This window comes from Mastigoproctus giganteus, chromosome 11 (assembly GCF_048544385.1).
Source record: "Mastigoproctus giganteus isolate SK-2022 chromosome 11, ASM4854438v1, whole genome shotgun sequence".
NCBI lineage: Eukaryota > Metazoa > Arthropoda > Arachnida > Uropygi > Thelyphonidae > Mastigoproctus > Mastigoproctus giganteus.
The window spans coordinates 171,435,343-171,452,824 of NC_143585.1; the positions used below are offsets into that span (position 1 = coordinate 171,435,343).

General features: G+C 38.8%; 1 protein-coding gene across 1 annotated transcript in view; it reads right to left on the reverse strand.

Annotated features, from left to right (window-relative positions):
- The window catches only part of LOC150078575 (adiponectin receptor protein-like), a 222,636-nt gene that overhangs the window by 39,147 nt on the left and 166,007 nt on the right, over positions 1-17,482 (reverse strand). The window contains exon 7 of the mRNA XM_090385390.1: positions 10,199-10,392. Within this exon, the coding sequence (XP_090241516.1) occupies positions 10,199-10,392 (194 nt within the window). The remainder of the gene's footprint in view (positions 1-10,198; positions 10,393-17,482) is intronic.

Here is a 17,482-nt window from a genome sequence, read left to right on the forward strand (position 1 = left end):
AATGGGAAGCATTCAAAGAACTTATCTTGGAAGCTACAAGGCTTTACATACCAACTAAGAAATATTGTTCAAGGTTTAGGCCAAAATGGATGTCAGATGAACTAATGAGGCATATGGCAGAGAAGAAAAATGCATGGGATACTTACAAATTAACACATGACACAGAAGCCTATGATAGATACAAGTTGATATGCAACCAAGTTACAAAGGAGGTTAGGCAGGCGAAGGCAGATTACGAGAAATCCTTGGCAAGGGATGCAAAGAAAAACAGCAAAGAGTTCTTTACTTATGTAAACTCTAGAAGGAAGGGGATGAATCAGTTTGGTCCACTTGATATTGATGGGTCAACTGTTGATGATCCTGCTCAGGTAGCTAACAAACTAAATGAATATTTTGCATCGACATTCACACATGAGGAGTTATTCAGCAAGGGGTGTATTCCAAGGGGTGAATGCCAGAGGTGTATTCAACTCTGGCAGTAAGCTACAGAATCTTGAAATAACTGGGAGTAAAGTGGAGGAGAACCTGTTGAAGATAAACACAAGAAAGGCACCCGGGGTGGATGGGATCTATCCAGTTATATTAAAGGAGGCAGCAAAGGAAGTAAGCAAACCCTTAGCCATAATTATGAGAGCTTCCTTGGACTCAGGGGAGGTACCCATAGACTGGAAATGTGCAAATGTGACCCCAATTCACAAAGGAGGATCAAAGGCTGACACAAGTAATTATAGACCTGTGAGCTTAACTTCTGTTCCAGGAGAATTAATGGAGGCACTGGTTAAAGAAGCACTGCAGGATCATTTAGACAAGACTTCAGTTATAGCTCAGACACAGCATGGTTTTGTTAAGGGGAAGTCTTGCCTGACCAACTTGATTGGATACTATGATGCAGTCACAAAAGAACTGGATGCAGGGAATAACTTTGATATTATATACTTGGATCTTAGAAAGGCTTTTGATACTGTTGCACATGGAAGACTGCTACACAAATTGGAGCAGTGTGACATTGGAGGCAAATTGCTGCTATGGATAAAGGGGTGGTTGAGGGGGAGAAGACAGAGAGTGGTAATCAATGGACACTGCTCATCGTGGACTAATGTTATTAGTGGAGTCCCTCAGGGCTCAGTGTTGGGTCCATTATTGTTTTCTGTATTTATAAATGATATTGATGATGGTATATCAAGCTTAATGTCCAAGTTTGCAGACGATACAAAGGTTGGCAGGGTTGTCAAGGACACTACTGACACTATGCTGCTGCAACAGGATCTGGAAAGGTTGAGCAGATGGGCTGAGAGGTGGCAAATGAAGTTTAACATTGACAAATGTAAAGTACTACACACGGGAAACAGCAACCCCAGAGCAACGTATCAACTCTGTGGTACTACACTGACAGTGGTAGAGAATGAAAGGGACTTGGGGGTGGTTGTGCAGGCAGATATGAAGTTCTCTGAGCAGTGCAGACGGGCTGCAAGAGTAGCTCATGGAGTATTGTCAATGATATACAGGACTTTTTCCAGCAGGGATAAGGAGGTGATTATTCCATTGTATAAGGCAATGGTCAGGCCACACCTAGAGTACTGTATACAGGTCTGGAGGCCTCATTTCAAGAAAGATGTAGAGCTGCTGGAACGAGTACAGAGAAGGGCAACAAGATTAGTGAATGGAACAAAGGGGTGCTCTTACGAAGAAAGGCTTATGTTTTGCAAATTACAGTGTCTGGAGACTAGGCACCAGCGAGGTGATCTGATAGAGGTGTATAAAGCCTTGAATGGTTTAAGCATGCTCAATGCTGATGGGATTCTTCCTCTAGCTCAGAATAATCACCTGAGAGGGCATAAATTCAAATTGAGGAAAGACAGATGTAGGATAGACGTGCGGAAATTTGTCTTTAGCCAGCGGGTGGTTGGTTGGTGGAACAGACTTCCATCCCTTGTGGTGGAGGTTGATAGCCTAAATAAGTTTAAGGCTCGGCTTGACAGGTATTTTGAACGAACAGAGGGGTGAAGTGGAAGTGGGTTTTTTTTTTTTTTTTTTTTTTTGGCTGATGCTGCATAAGCTTGCTTTCTTGAATCAAATGCCTCTACTAATTCTAATGCTAACTTCTACTCTTTCTAAAGTAATGGAGAAATCAATTAACAGCCAACTGTTAAACTACCTAGAAACCTTCCGTCTGAATAACGATCGCCAGTATGGATCCTGTCAATGTCCATCCACTGGTGATATTCTGGCTTATGTTACCCATTTATGCACTAATTCAATGGAAAGGTTCGGGGAAACACAAGTAGTTGCTCTTGACATCTCAAAGGCTTTCGATCGTGTTTGGCATAAAGGTCTTCTAAACAAGCTATATCTTATGGTTTGCCAACTGTTTTTAATAATTGGTTATCCAGTTTTCTCTCTGATCGCTCACTGAGGGTGATGGTAGATGGCTCGCTGTTGTTGTTATTTGGTTTTTAGGAGCATTAGCAACTGAGGCCATATTGCTCTGGGGTTATGTGGTGATCATTCCCTGGCCTTTCTGCATCCTCCGTATTTGGTGGTCATGGGCTCGAACCCCGGTCTAATTAAGATGGCTCTCTGTCTTCTAACTGCTCCACTAATGCCAGTGTTTCCCAAGGTTCAGTTCTTTCCCCCACTCTTTTCCTCTTGAATATTAATGACCTTCTTCCATTGATTGGAAATCCTATCCATAGTTTTGCCAATGATAGCACATTGCATTCCACTTTCCATTTTGAGAAACCTTGTCCTGCTCAATCAGCATCAATTTCTCGAAAATCTGCTACCAATTCCTCAAATGCCAATCTTCAGGTAATTCTCCAGTGGGGAAAAGACAACTTCGTTGATTTCGACCCTTCTAAAAGTCAGTCTTGTCTCATATCTCGCAAAAAGGATTCTTCTGCTCCTATGCTTATCTTTAGTGACACTCCGATTTCTAGGCAAAACGATATATCTCTTTTGGGGATTACCCTGACTTCTAATCTCTCTTGGCACAAGCATATTACAAATATTGCTTCCTCTGCATCTAAAAAACTTGGTTTTCTCTTTCGCTCTCGGCGTTACTTTTCTTCCAAACAGCTGCTCACTCTGTATAAATCGCAAATCCACCCTGCCATGGAATATTGTTCCCACATCTGGGGGTGGTGCCCCCAAAACCTCTCTCAGGCTTCTTGATTCCATTCAGAAGAGGGCAGTCAGGTTAATTAATGATTCATCTCTAACAGAGCCTCTCCACTTGCTCTCTCATAGATATACTGTTTCTGCTGCATGCCTCTTCTACAGATACTTCCATGGGCACTGTTCTTCTGAATTGGCTTCTATAATTCCCGCTCTCTCTTTCAAAACGGTCCGAATATGTGCCGCCACCAGCCAACATCCATTTACTGTCCAACTTCAAACTCACAGAACCAACTTTTCATCTTCCTCCTTTATTCATTCAACTGCCGTTTTCTGGAATATCCCCCATGCTTTGTTCTGCACCCTTTTTGCTGCTGTGCACCAAAAAAGGATTCCACCATGGTTTGGAAAATGGTGGAAACTGGGAAGATGTGTTCGGAATTGTGATTGCAGCTACTTGGGTGATACTTTCTGTGATGTATGTGACTGAATCATTGATAGGCTCCTGACTGACTGTAGTGATGTCAAAATTTGCCAGATCTTGGACGGCATTCCAGTCAGCTTGATCAATCTTCCACCACAGCAATCTACAAGGAAGACATGGTCTCTTACTGTGTTATCACAGGGAAGTGATCACTTCCATACAAGTTTCCCTACACCTCTCAGGTAAGAGAAGGGGAGCAGATAGAAAGATCAATGGCAGAAAACGCATGGATAGGCATGTGGAAGAATGTGTTTGTTCCCACATTTAGAAGGGAGAGGGCATTGTCATTTATCATATGCTCTATGACTCGTCCCTTCCATCGTTGGTAGCATACCCCATAGGGTTTTATGTCCATTAAAATCCCTGAGAAGTAAGAAAGGGAGCGACAACTGTGTTACAAGATCATCAAGGTCTTCCTGGGAAATTTCTGTCCCTGATGGCAAATATATACAGCAGATGGTTAACAAAAAACCCACTGTAAGGCAAATTGCAACAGCCTCTGTGCTGGTTGTAAGTAGCACAGGCTGAACTGGGGTCTGGTTGCCCACAAGGATAGCTACTCCTCCACGAGCTAGACCATACACAATTCTATCCTTACAAAATATTGTGACGTTATGCATGGCGAGGTCATCATTTGCCTGAAAATCTCCTGCAAGCAAACTGGCTTGTGTTCCTGCAGGAGGGCCTTGATGTCATCAGTATTTCGCCAGAATTCCTATAATGGAATTTCAACAATTCCATTGTAGGAATTTAGCCATTATTTTGGCTTGGTGGGCCCATCGGGTGGCTTCCAAGGTGCTGAGAGCTTACTTTTGTCAGTCTCGGATTTATCTTTTTTGGGGAAGTATGGCTGTCCAGTGTCCACCTCTTCCTCCACAAAGAGTTCCAACACTGATTCATCTGGTACCTCATTATCCTCTAGATTCATTGTTTCTAGCATTACGGGTGGCTCTTCCAATCTTTTTGGCTTTTCTTTACCACTCGGTTTTGGTAGTGGTAGAGCTTTAGGAGGTACGGATATAGGAGTGGCAGCTGACTTTATTTTTTGGGTGGGCTTTTGTGAATTCAATAAATAGCATGCAATTAGAGTGAATGACTCTTTTGATGGTATAGTTATCCCAATAGTGCATGTCACAAAAACCTGGGCATATGAAGGCTACCCACTATTTATTGATTGGATACATTTCCTGGCCTCTGGGTAGGAGATATTCAGCTCTGTTTTTAATTTTTGTATTTCTTTTTCATCCATCTTTCCACCGCTGGCATGCTCTAGAAGAGGCAGAGTGCTCTCCTTGGCAATTTACACAGATCGGTTTTGAAGCTGAACATTCATTGCTCTCGTGGTCTTTAGCAGCACATCAAGCACAGGCAGGGTTACCACGACAAGCTGTTTGTGAATGGCCGTATTTCTGGCATCTAAAACACCTCAGTAGATTTGGAATGTAAATTATCACTGGGCAGTTTAAGTAGCCTGCCTTGATGGAACTAGGAGGCTGTGGGATGCTGAATGTTAGGATGAGGTTCCCATCCTATCGTATCGATATTCTCTTGACAGCTGTCACTCCTTGGTCATTAAATTCAGAGCAGATCTCTTCTTCTGATACATGAAGAAGATCCCACTCTGATATGACACCTTGTGAAGAATTCAGAATTTTGTGAGGAGTTACGGTGATAGGTATTCCCCCTATAGATGTAGGGATTTTTTCGGCCTGTTTTGTGTTTGAAGCTTTGACCAAAAGGTCGCCAGAACACAGTCGTTTTACAGATTTTGGTGATTCTGCTAACCCTTCTAATCCTTTCTGGATAAAGGGTGACGTCTTCCCGATTGACTGCTCTCCAATGGAATGGAGAATGAGGAAGAGTGGTGTCACTGACAGTGTGTCCTCAGTTCTGGCTCTTTTTATGGAAGTGTTTTTCCATGTAATATCATTTCGATTAGGTAGGGGCCCCACGACATTTGGCTGTCTACGATCTGACCGCATACAATGTCGACACAAAAATGGCGACTAATTTTATGTGGCACGAGGCATTAGCTGGGAGAGGAGCCTCAAAAGTGGCACTGTATTTGTACCAACTAATGAAGTCCATCGATGATGGAATAGAATTTGTGTTCATGTCCTACACTTGAGGAGGGCAAAATAAAAATGCAATCGTGTCAACCATGTTTATGTATGTTGTCCAAACCTTGAATATCTCCAAAATAAATCAAATATTTTTTGAACTAGGGCATTCCCAGATGGAATGTAATTCCATGCATGCACACATTCAAATTGCAAGCAGAACCGTTGATATTTTTGATCCGCTTGGATACTGTGCATTGACCAGAATGGCCTCAAAATCTGGGAAGTACCTAATGAAAGACATCAGCCAGGAAGAGGTATTGAACTTCTATGAAACAAATGGCATCAAAATTATCAAAATTATTTCATTATTTTGATACCATCATAATATAATCAAAACCAGAAAGATAGACTCTACTGGAAAACCATTAAATGGCTTCAAATAGTCTGGCTGTAGTACCGGAAGGAAGATCTGGAAAATATTTATATTTCAAGTACAGCTACTCAGATGAAAATTTCAAATGCATTAAAAAAATCCCCAAGGGCTTACATCTGGTGAGTATGGGCTTGGCACACCCAGGGTCCTGAGCTGGATATCATCATTCTTCCCTTTCTTGGTGATTCCTTTCTACCTCTCTCTCTCTCTCTCTCTCTCTCTCTCTCTCTCTCTCTCTCTCTCTCAGGGTAATAGGGAAATTTGTTTTTGGCTGGTGCAGCATAAGCTTCAGGCTTCCTTGCACCATATGGCTAATAATAATAATAATAAAAAAAAATAATAATAAAAAATTCAGACGGATCCTTTGTGGCTTCACCTCAAATTTGGAATTAAAGAAGAAATACAATGGCCCTCTGCAGATTCCGGCTCAGAAGCATAAAGACCTAATGGACTTATGCCGAGAAAACATTATTCCCAACACTATCAAGGGTTCTACAAGGGTCTCAGTGAATATCCCAGGGAAGCAGATGATGATGGTAACCATACGGAAGAAGAACAAGAGAATGGATAAATTTAATGTATGATTGAATTTATTGTGAACAAAAGTGATATATAACAGTGAAACTTCCCTTTAACGGACAGCCATGGGGAACGAAAATGTATCCGTTAGAGAGAAGTGTCCGCTAACAAGAAGTCTGAGGGAGGAAAAAAAAAAAAGAAAGAAAGAAAAATCGTTAAACGTTTAATGTAAAATGAAATTAAAATATATACAGATTTTGAACAATATTTTTTGTAAATAATATACAATTACATACACAAGAGATAAAGAAAAATCGTTAAACGTTTAATGTAAAATTAAATTAAATTATATACAGATTTTGCGCAATATTTTTGTAAATAATATACATACAATTGTGCTATGCATATTATGACTTTATCTTAAGAAAAATACATACAGTAATCACTTATTTTCTTCTACACCTTCTTCCGGCTGATAATTTTGTTTTCAACATTTGTTGGAGTGAAGAAACCATCGAAAGTCCTTCAGTATCTTTACAAAACAGTTCATGACAGTTTGTTTTCTAATTGCGTTTACTGAAGAGGAAATCCACTGAATCGCATCTAGGATGCTGATTTTCTTTGCAAGGTCGCTCGCACATGTTACATCGTTCATGTTTGCAATGAAGATGTCTTAAAACACGTTTTCTGTCGTGAAGTTTAAAATTTTTTATTATCCCTTGATCCAAGGGCTGACACTGCAGATGTGTTTGGTGGCAGAAAAACGATTTGAATGTTGGACAATTCAATGTGCAGGTGAGATGCAGCATTATCCATGAAAAGAATAATTTTTCTGTTTTGACGAATCATGTTTTGGTTAAAGTGACTTATCCATTCGCTCGTGATATCTCGTGTCATCCACGCCTTTTTATTAGACTTCCAGTCAACGTTCAAAAGATTCAACTTTATGCCCTTGAAACAACGCGGATTTTGTGGTTTTCCTATAACAAGAGGTTGTTCAAAGTCTCTCAGCATATTTGTACAAAATAGTACAGTCAAGCGTTCCTTAGAAATTTTTCTGCCCTGGCACTTTTCATTTTTAAGACCCATTGTTTTTTCAGGAAGAGCTTTAAAAAAACAACCCTGTTTCGTCAGATTTGTAAATATCCTTAGCTTCAAAATTACAACATAAATCTTCCAATTTGACAGTCCACTCTGTTACAACCCCAGTATCAACAGATCCACCTTCACCACTTACGGTTTTCCAAGAAATTTTATGCCGAGTTTTGAACTTGTCTAGCCACCCCACAGAAGCTTTGAATTCATTTACTCCCATAGATTTCGCAACCTCCAAAGCCTTTTCCCTAATAATAGGCCCATTAATGGGAATTTGTTTAGCACGTGCGCGACAAATTTGAAGTCCAACAATTTTAGGGAATGATTTTTGAACCTGATCATTTCCGTGTTGCCCAAATTGTTTGAGCAGTTCATTTTTTTCTTTAGGATGTCGCTTACCTGCGTCTTCCTGATTTTGAATTTTGCAGCGAGATTGCGAACACTATTTTTTTGCCGATCATACGCATTAATGAGTTCGACTTTATCTTTTAAAGTTAAATGTTTACGAGAGAAGACATTGTGCACATCACACGACACTGAACAAAACTGAAAAGACGAAAGGCCGACCATATCCCCCCCCCCGCCTGCACACACCTAATTCATCAGAAGTTTTACACGTGCCTTAAAATTCTTGAAAAAGGGTTTAGAACCGCGACGTAAACCTTGATAAAATTCAGAGAATTGGAAATAGAAAATAAACACATGATTGAGGCAATACGTGGAAGAAACGTTCCTAGAAAAAGGGCCGTGAGCTCGCCTGCTGTCCGTTATGGGGAGATCAAATTAAGTGCTAATCTAAACGAAACAGTGCAGATTGCCTGTCCGCATCCGTTACAGAGAATGTCCGCTAGACAGAAGCTGCAAACACGTTAAAACCAATGGAGGTGAGTTGGGGAATTTGAAAATGTCCGTTGTAGAGAGATGTCTGTTAACGAGAGGTGTCCGTTAGGAGAAGTTTCACTGTATATATATATATATATATATATATATATATATATATATATATATATATATCAATAAAAATGTAATGTAACTTTCTGTAAAGTATTTTTAATGTTGTAAAGCATTTTTTAAAAGTCATAAATTTTAATGTCATAAAAACTATTTTTAATGTAAAATTTAAAAGATATTTATTTAAAAGATATTTATTTAAAGTATACCCAGTAAAATAAAATAAAATAAAATATTTCCAGAAGCTTTCGGAACTCGTGTCCCTTTCTCAACTGACAGAATTTTTTTTTAAATACATTACAAGCAAACTGTGGCACGTTACTCATTCGTCATTGTTGTAGCACGGACGTGTGCTGCCTTGCGCCAGTGATCATCCATCAATAAAATTGATGGATGATCACTGGCGCAAGGCAGCACACGTCCGTGCTACAACAATGACGAATGAGTAACGTGCCACAGTTTGCTTGTAATGTATTTAAAAAAAAAAAAAAAAATTCTGTCAGTTGAGAAAGGGACACGAGTTCCGAAAGCTTCTGGAAATATTTTATTTTATTTTATTTTACTGGGTATACTTTAAATAAATATCTGTTAAACTATGGACCCCAGTACTCCAGGCCCATTTGTCAGTAAAATTTAAATTTGCTGGTAATGTTTTTTTAAGATATTAACAACTTTGGCAGAACTGAGGATAATAGTGTTTGAAATAGCACTGAAATACATTAAAAAATTCTATAGTATTGTAAAGTGAAGTCTTTCCTATGAGCATTAAGATCATTATATTTACTAATAAGTTTAAATCTGTTGTAAGGGGGGTGGAGATAAGGCAAGATCCTACTTTTCACTATTTTGAAAATACCAAAATGACATTAGCTATTTTATAATTTTGAAATGTTTCTAAGTTCCATGCCTATTCAAGGTCATTATGAATAAATATATATATATATATATTTTTTTTTTTTATATTTTTGTTTTGGGCGGTAGGTGTGAAGACAACGGGGGTTGGAAGATAATAGGTACACTAATCTCCCAATGACGACTTATAATGCCAGTTCTTGTCACTTATTTACAAGTTGCAAAATAGCTGTTTATACCTATTCTAGTTATTACTTGAATTTTATGATTTCTGATTGACTTTTTTTTAAAATTTTTTTATTTGGAGTCTTGGAGTTTCCCGGTTAATCCAATCACTGTGAATCAAGAGTCTCTGTACTTTATTATTACCCTATTCAATGTTGGTAAGGTCTTACTGTGTGCTTAATTTATCAATTAAACTTTATTATACGTATGTATGCACAAGAAAATCATGTTATATATGGGGTCAGCAGGTGTTTGCTTATATCCATGGTTTCAGCCATCCATGGTAGGTCTTCAAACGTACCCCCCCCCACTGATACAGGGGTCGTAGTGTGTATACACACACACACACACACCTACCTCCCATCTTCCCCCCCCACTTTGAACTTAATTTAGACAAGTAAACTTATCAACCAGAAAGGCATTACAGTGCACCAATTTCAGCAATGAAAGATATATACTCACCCATATATCACATTTGCCTGGAAAGAATCGTTCAGGTATTCTCAATGCATAAAACAAAGCACCAATTATATAAAGGGAGCCCATGAGGCAGAGCCAACCAAACGAAGCTTGGTACATAGCTTCGAACCAGCCCTTTACAATAAGATAATGAAAGGCAGGAATAACACCACTAAGTCCAAATCCCATGAATACCCCTAAAAATAAAATTTATATATATAAATATAATATATACATTTCAATACTTGCATAAATTCACGATACTGACTTGAGGATAAGCTAGGAGAAACTTTTACGTTAAAATTTAAAACTCTACATCCATATGGACTTAATCATAAATTTATTACTAATCACAGATACGGTTAAATTTCTTTTCAAACCACAAATTAATAGATCATATAAAAAATCCAGGAACAAAATTAAAAACAAAAACATAAATAAATCCAGATTGGGCAATTTGATCTAGTACTTAATGATTGAGACAATGATTACACTGATTTGCAAATCTGTACTCACTATACTTTTTGGGTCCACTTGACTTGAGTGTCACCCGAATATCAGTTCCATCAGTGTTTTAGACTGCCAACTGTTAAGCAGAGCATACTTAAAGCCTTATGTAGGTTTGTTTATACTTTTGACTCAAACTCTAGACATCTTTTTCATCTTATATATGATAATTGCAAATTTAGATTAAAATGATGATTTACAATCACCATTTCATCTCAAAAATCAACCAGATATGGAAATAAAAGCAAGGATTGAAATGGTCAGGCAGTATTTTCTTAAAATGACACCTGCATTGTGCAATGGAAACCTGGATCTCCACCTTAGAATCCGGATGATGAGATGCTACATTTGGTCAGTTTTGTTGTATGGTGCTGAGACATGGACACTGAAAAATAACACCTAGAAAAAACCAGAAGCATTTAAAATGTGGAAGTACAGAAGAATGCTAAAGATACCATGGATAGGAAGAGTGACCAATGAGAGTGTCTCGCAGAGAATTGGGAAAAACCCATGAACGCTGAAGGACAAAGAATAGAAAAACAAGTATCTTGGACACCTGATGAGGAACAACAAATATGCAATTCCACGGCTAATTATTGAGGGGAGAAAGGAAGGAAGAAGAAAGCCTGGGAGAAAACATACATTGTGGCATGATAACATAAGAATTGGACAGGACTGAACACCAAGCAGCTGTTCAGAATTACCAGAGACAGAGACATTTGCTGTGGTGGTCGCTGACCTCCATTTGGAGATGGCCCACAGAGAAGAGAAGAGGATTAAAATCTCAGCATAGCAATCTTCAACATGAACAGTCTACTAATTTCAACAGAAATTTAAATATAAATATTCTAAATCTTTTGGCTTTAATCTCTTGCAATTATATTTGCAAAAAAAAAAAAATTTACAATCTTGCCTTGTTCCCAATTATGGTCATATTATTCCCAAAGATTCCAGTACTGTGACACATTTTGAGATTAAAGAAATTCTTTCATTTGGATATAAGTTTAGATTAATTCCTAAAATTAATCTCACTTCTTTTAAAAAAACAACTCTATCAGAACCTATTAGAATATTATATATCTTTGGCTTATACACACAATACGTCTGTTGAAGCTTAACAATGTGGATCAGCATAGTATTTTCTGTTTTAATCAAAAACTACTTAAAAATATACTCAAAATCTTTTTCCACTTATGACACTTCTATGTGGCAATTACATCCTTATGGATGGCTGATCCCAACATTTCTTCTGAAAGTAGAAGTTTCCAAAAAGGTCCTGCTTATAACCTTTGTTCATTTTCCACCTAAGCAAGTGGCAGAACTATTACGTAAGGATATTGAGGATTATTTGTTCAAAGAATCCAACGAAGTGACTAAAGTGTCAAAAAATGTTCTTCGGTACTGGGCTGGCCTTGAACATGCTTTAAATAAACTTCTCTTAGAGAATGCAAAGCTTCTGACTAAACTGGAAGAAAACGAAAAACATGTCTCTCTTCCTACATCTGATTCCTCCACCTTAACTTGTGCTCAAGTTAAGCATAGTTTGCCTAGTTCACCAGCACCTGAACTAAAGATCATCTCTTCCTCAGCAACCACCATTGCAACTAAGTCCACTTTGGCTCCTGCTCAACAGAATATTATTATTCTAAAGGCAGAAGAAAACTCTAATCTGGGTACCAGCCAAGCTGTTAAATCAGAAGTGACCAAGGCACTGAAGAAAAATGCAAAGGACATTAAAATAAAAACTATGAGGCTTATTCGTAATAAGGGTGTTGTTATAGAAACTGGCTCTGAATTTGATGCAGCAAAGATTGCATTAGCATTAGTAGAGGCATATGATGCAAGAAAGCAAGCTTATGCAACATCAGCCAAAAAAAAAAAACCCACTTCCACTTCACCCCTCCATTCGTTCGAAATACCTGTCCAGCTGAGCCTTAAATTTATTTAGGCTATCAACTTCCACAACAATGGATGGAAGTCTGTTCCACCAACCTACCTACCAGCCTTGTCTAAAGTGGGGATCTCCTCATCACCCCCTAAAAATCTGACCCGGCCATATTTATTTTTGATGTGGAGAAGGACTTATCCAAAGAAGAGTTTCTTGAAGATCTTTACTTCAAAAATCTGCAAGAACTCGATATTACACTTGAAGATCTTACCAAGGAATTGTCTTTTCGATTTACCACTTAAGTCTATATCCAAAAGTAATGTACATTGGGTCATTAGTGTTTCTCCTTGGCTATACAAATTAATTTTCAAGTTACAGCGTCTCTACATTGAATTTACTACCCACAAATTTAGATCTTTTGTGGTGGTGACAAAATTTCACACTTGCCTAGGCTTTGGCCATACAACTATCACGTGTCGAAATGAGGCCCCCCCCCTCCCAACTTGTGGTCACTGCTCCAAGCGTGGCCATGTGTTTAGTGAATGCAAATCTAGAAAGGACTCCTGGCACTCTGTTTGAGATTCACAATGCCCAGAGTTTATAAGAGCCAAATAACTGATAAGATTAAGAATCAACTATGAGTAATGCATCTTATAACCATTCTGCTACGGCAGACGGCTCTATCGCTTCTGACTTGTGTATCCTTCAAATTAATGCACACAAGTCTCGTCTAGTTGCAGATGAAGTTCGGCAATATCTGGATGTTCACCGATTTGACATACTGGTCCTACAAGAACCATATCATCAATGCAAAGTTTCTGGCTACTCCCCTCTGTCCATGCATGTTGTTCAGCCCGATCATGCTGAGCATGCTCTGCGTTGTTATCACAAACACTAATCTGAATGTTGTCAAAATCAATAGCCTTATCACACAACATACTGTATGCATTCATGTTTTGACCTCTAGCACTTCTTATTTCTTAGTTTCTTTAATACCTTGATAATGTTATTGCTACTGTTGGTTCCACACACCTTTTCATCATGTCAGATGCCAATGCAAAGTCTCTACTCTGGTTGTCATCTTCCTCTGATGCTAAGGGCAGACTACTTGAAGAATTCTTACTCTCCCATCACATTGTTACTCCCAACCAGCCTGACATGCCTTGTACCTTCAGCTCTACATCTGGAGAGAGTAATATCGACATAACTGTGACTGCATATGCCAACGCTTCCACTGTTTCTGATTAGTCTGTTAACTGTGGCATTTGCTCTAGTGATCACAGAGCTATTACCTTTCTGATTAAGTCTTCCTCTCCGGACACTTCTTTTCCTTTGCAGGACCTTCACTTTTCGCTTAAACATATATTATGGCCTCATTTTGATGATGCTCTTCAATTCTCGTTCACAGACATGATGAATACTATTGCTAATTATTCTGCATCTGACTATGCAATATGTCCATACATGAGAGCAGGCCTTTGTTTAAGGCCTGCTCTCGTGCTGCTAAGAGGAAAGTGCTGCCTAAACATCAAACACCATGGTGGAGTCACGACTTGGCCATCTCAAGCCGTCGTGTGTTTCATGCTCAGGTGGTAGATGACTTTCATCAACCGGTGAAATACTACCACTTTGCTTATTGGAGGCTTGAAGTGGCGAAACCTATGTTTAGTCTCTAGAGCAAAGTTTACGGCATCCCCCCCCCCATACTTCTCCTTCAACCCATGCACGGTACTAAGTACTATAGGTTTTGATACTTTTCGTGTTTTGGGTTTTCATAAAAAAAAAAAAAAAAAAAAAAAATGCTCACTGGTCCATCCAATGACATCATACAAGCTGGGAAAACCACAGACGTTGAGCAGCTTAAAAATGAATATCACAACCTAAAAGGTAATATGTCAAGGCCATAAAAGATCCACTTGGAGAACATCTGTTTTAACTTTAAGTAATTGATGTATACAAAGCTTTGAATGGTTTGAGCATGCTCAATGCTGATGGGATTCTTCCTCATGCTCAGAATAATCATCTGAAAGGGCATAAATTCAAATTGAGGAAAGACAGTTATAGGATAGACGTGTGGAAATTTGCCTTTAGCCAGCGGGTAGTTGATTGGTGGAACAGACTTCCATCTTTTGTTGTGGAAGTTGATAGCTTAAATAAATTTAAGGCTGAACTGGACAGGTATTTGGAATGAACGGAGGGGCGAAACGGGAGTGGTTTTTTTTTTTTTTTGGCTGATGCTGCATAAGCTTGCTTTCTTGCATCATATGCCTCTACTAATGCTAATTCTGACCCTTGGGGTCCGGTTCATCGTCTCTAGAAACAAGGTTCACCCTCCAGAAATTTACCAGGCTGTTCACTCTCACAATACTAAAACTAACTTCATCATGAAGCTTTGCTTTTTTACAAAATTTGAATTTTTGCAGCGTTCATGTTGCAGTCCTTTCCAGAAGAAAAATCATATGGTGAAAAAAAGTTTACAACCAACTTATTTGTCACTGGCAGACTACCTGAAAGACCTAACAAAGGTAGACATAAAACCAGGCCAGAAGCTGTGCCCATTCTGCCAAAAAGAGTCTAACAGACGAAAAGCAGCAACAGGAACATAAACTTCATCAAGATGAAGTTGACGTTCATGATGACAAAATGCATGATGACCATGATGACGAAATGCATGTGACTGAAAGCTTTAACACAAGTTTGATGGCTGTTGGTATTTCTCCTCTGAAATTTCAGCAAATGGCTAAGATTTACTATTTCAGTGATGGTTCTGCAGCTCAATACAAGAATTTTATTAACTTGTGTCATCATGAGAAGGATTTTGATATCAGTGCTACATGGAATTTCTTTGGCACTAGCCATGGAAAGTCACCATGTGATGGAATTGGTGGAACAATGAAACGATCGGCAGCACATGCAAGTCTCCTACGCCCAATTGAAAATCAAATCCTAACACCAAGAATGTTTGAATTTTGTGACAAGCATGTGACCGGAATAAAATCTTGTTTTGTTTCTAAAGAGGAAATTGAGCAAGTAAGACCATTTCAAGAGAAATGATTCATAGACAGTCATACTATTTCTGGAACAAGAGAAAATCAAATCATTCCTATTGATGCAAGACAGATTTGTGTTTGCAGAGTATCAAATGACACACCATCATCATTTAGCATTTTAGCATTAGTAGAGGCATACGATGCAAAAAAAGCAAGCTTATTTTTTTATTTATTTTTTTATGTATACCCCAAACCTGAGAGGTATTAGAACCTATAGTATTAAGTACCGTGCTTGAGTTGGAGGTTGGGAAGACGAAAGAAGATATTTGCTAACATTGGACTCGAACTTCTGTAGACTGTAATTTTCAGGAAATACGTATGAAGGAAGGTTGTTCCAGAAAATGGCAGTTGAATGAATAAACAAGTAAAATGAAAAGTTGGTTCTGTGAGTTTGAAGTTCAGAAAATGGATGTTGGCTGGTGGCGGCACGTATTCGGACTGTTTTGAAAGAGAAAGCGGGAATTATAGAAGCCAATTCAGAAAAATGCCCATGGAAATATCTGTAGAAGAGGCATGCAGCAGAAACAGTACATCTATGAGTCAGCGAGTGGAGAGACACTGTTAGAGATGAATCATTAATTAACCTAACTGCCCTCTTCTGAATGGAATCAAGAAGCCTAAGGGAGGTTTTGCGGGCACTACCCCAGATGTGAGAACAATATTCCATGGTAGGGCAGATTTGCGATTTGTACAGAGTGAGCAGCTGTTGGAAAGAAAAGTAACACTGACAGCAAAAGAGAAAACCAAGTTTTTTTAGATGCAGAGCAAGCAATATTTGTAATGTGTTTTGTTTTGTTTTTTTTTTTTTTTTTTGTTAGTTGTTGATGCATCGGCTTCTGTGGCCATAATGCACCTCCCAAGGTTTTTCCGCTACTCTGAACTAAGCCTGAGGCGGGATTCGAACCAGCAACCTTTGGGTTACCAGGCAGGCACTTTACCCACCCAGCCAGCCAGGTCAGCGTAATGTGCTTGTGCCAAGAGAGATTGGAAGTCAGGGTAATCCCCAAAAGATATATCATTTTGCCTAGAGATTGGAGTGTCACCAAAGATAAGCATAGGAGCAGAAGAATCATTTTTGCGAGATATAAGATAAGGCTGAGTTTTAGAAGATTGAAATCAACTAAGTTGTCTTTGCCCCACTGGAGAATTATCTGAAGATTGGCATTTAAGGAATTGGTAGCAGATTTTCGAGAAGTTGAAGCTGACTGAGCAGGACAAGGTTTCTCAAAATGGAAAGTGCAATGCAATGTGCTATCATCGAAAAAACTATGGATAGGATTTCCAGTCACTAGAATGTCATTAATATACAAGAGGAAGAGAGCGGGGAGGGAAATGAACCTTGGGGAACACCAGCATTAGTGGAGAAGTTAGAAGGCAGAGAGCCATATACCATCACCCTCAGTGAGCGATCAGAGAGAAAACTGGATAACCAATTACAAAAAACAGTTGGCAAACCATAAGATGTAGCGTGTAGATGAAGACCTTTATGCCAAACACGATCGAAAGCCTTTGAGATGTCAAGAGCAACTACTTGTGTTTCACCAAACTTTTCCATTGAATTAGTCCATAAATGGGTAATATAAGCCAGAATATCACCAGTGGATCGACACTGACGGAATCCATACTGGCGATCATTGATCCGACGGAAGATTTCTAGGTAGTTTAAGAGTTGGCAGTTAATTGATTTCTCCATTAATTTAGAAAGAGTAGAAGTAATTGCAATGGGACAATAATTGGATGGGAGGGATTTGTCACCCTTTTTAGGAACTTGCTGGATATGAGCAAATTTCCAAGCAGAAGGAAGAACACCTTTGGAATAAGAAAGTGAAAAAAAGGTGGCAA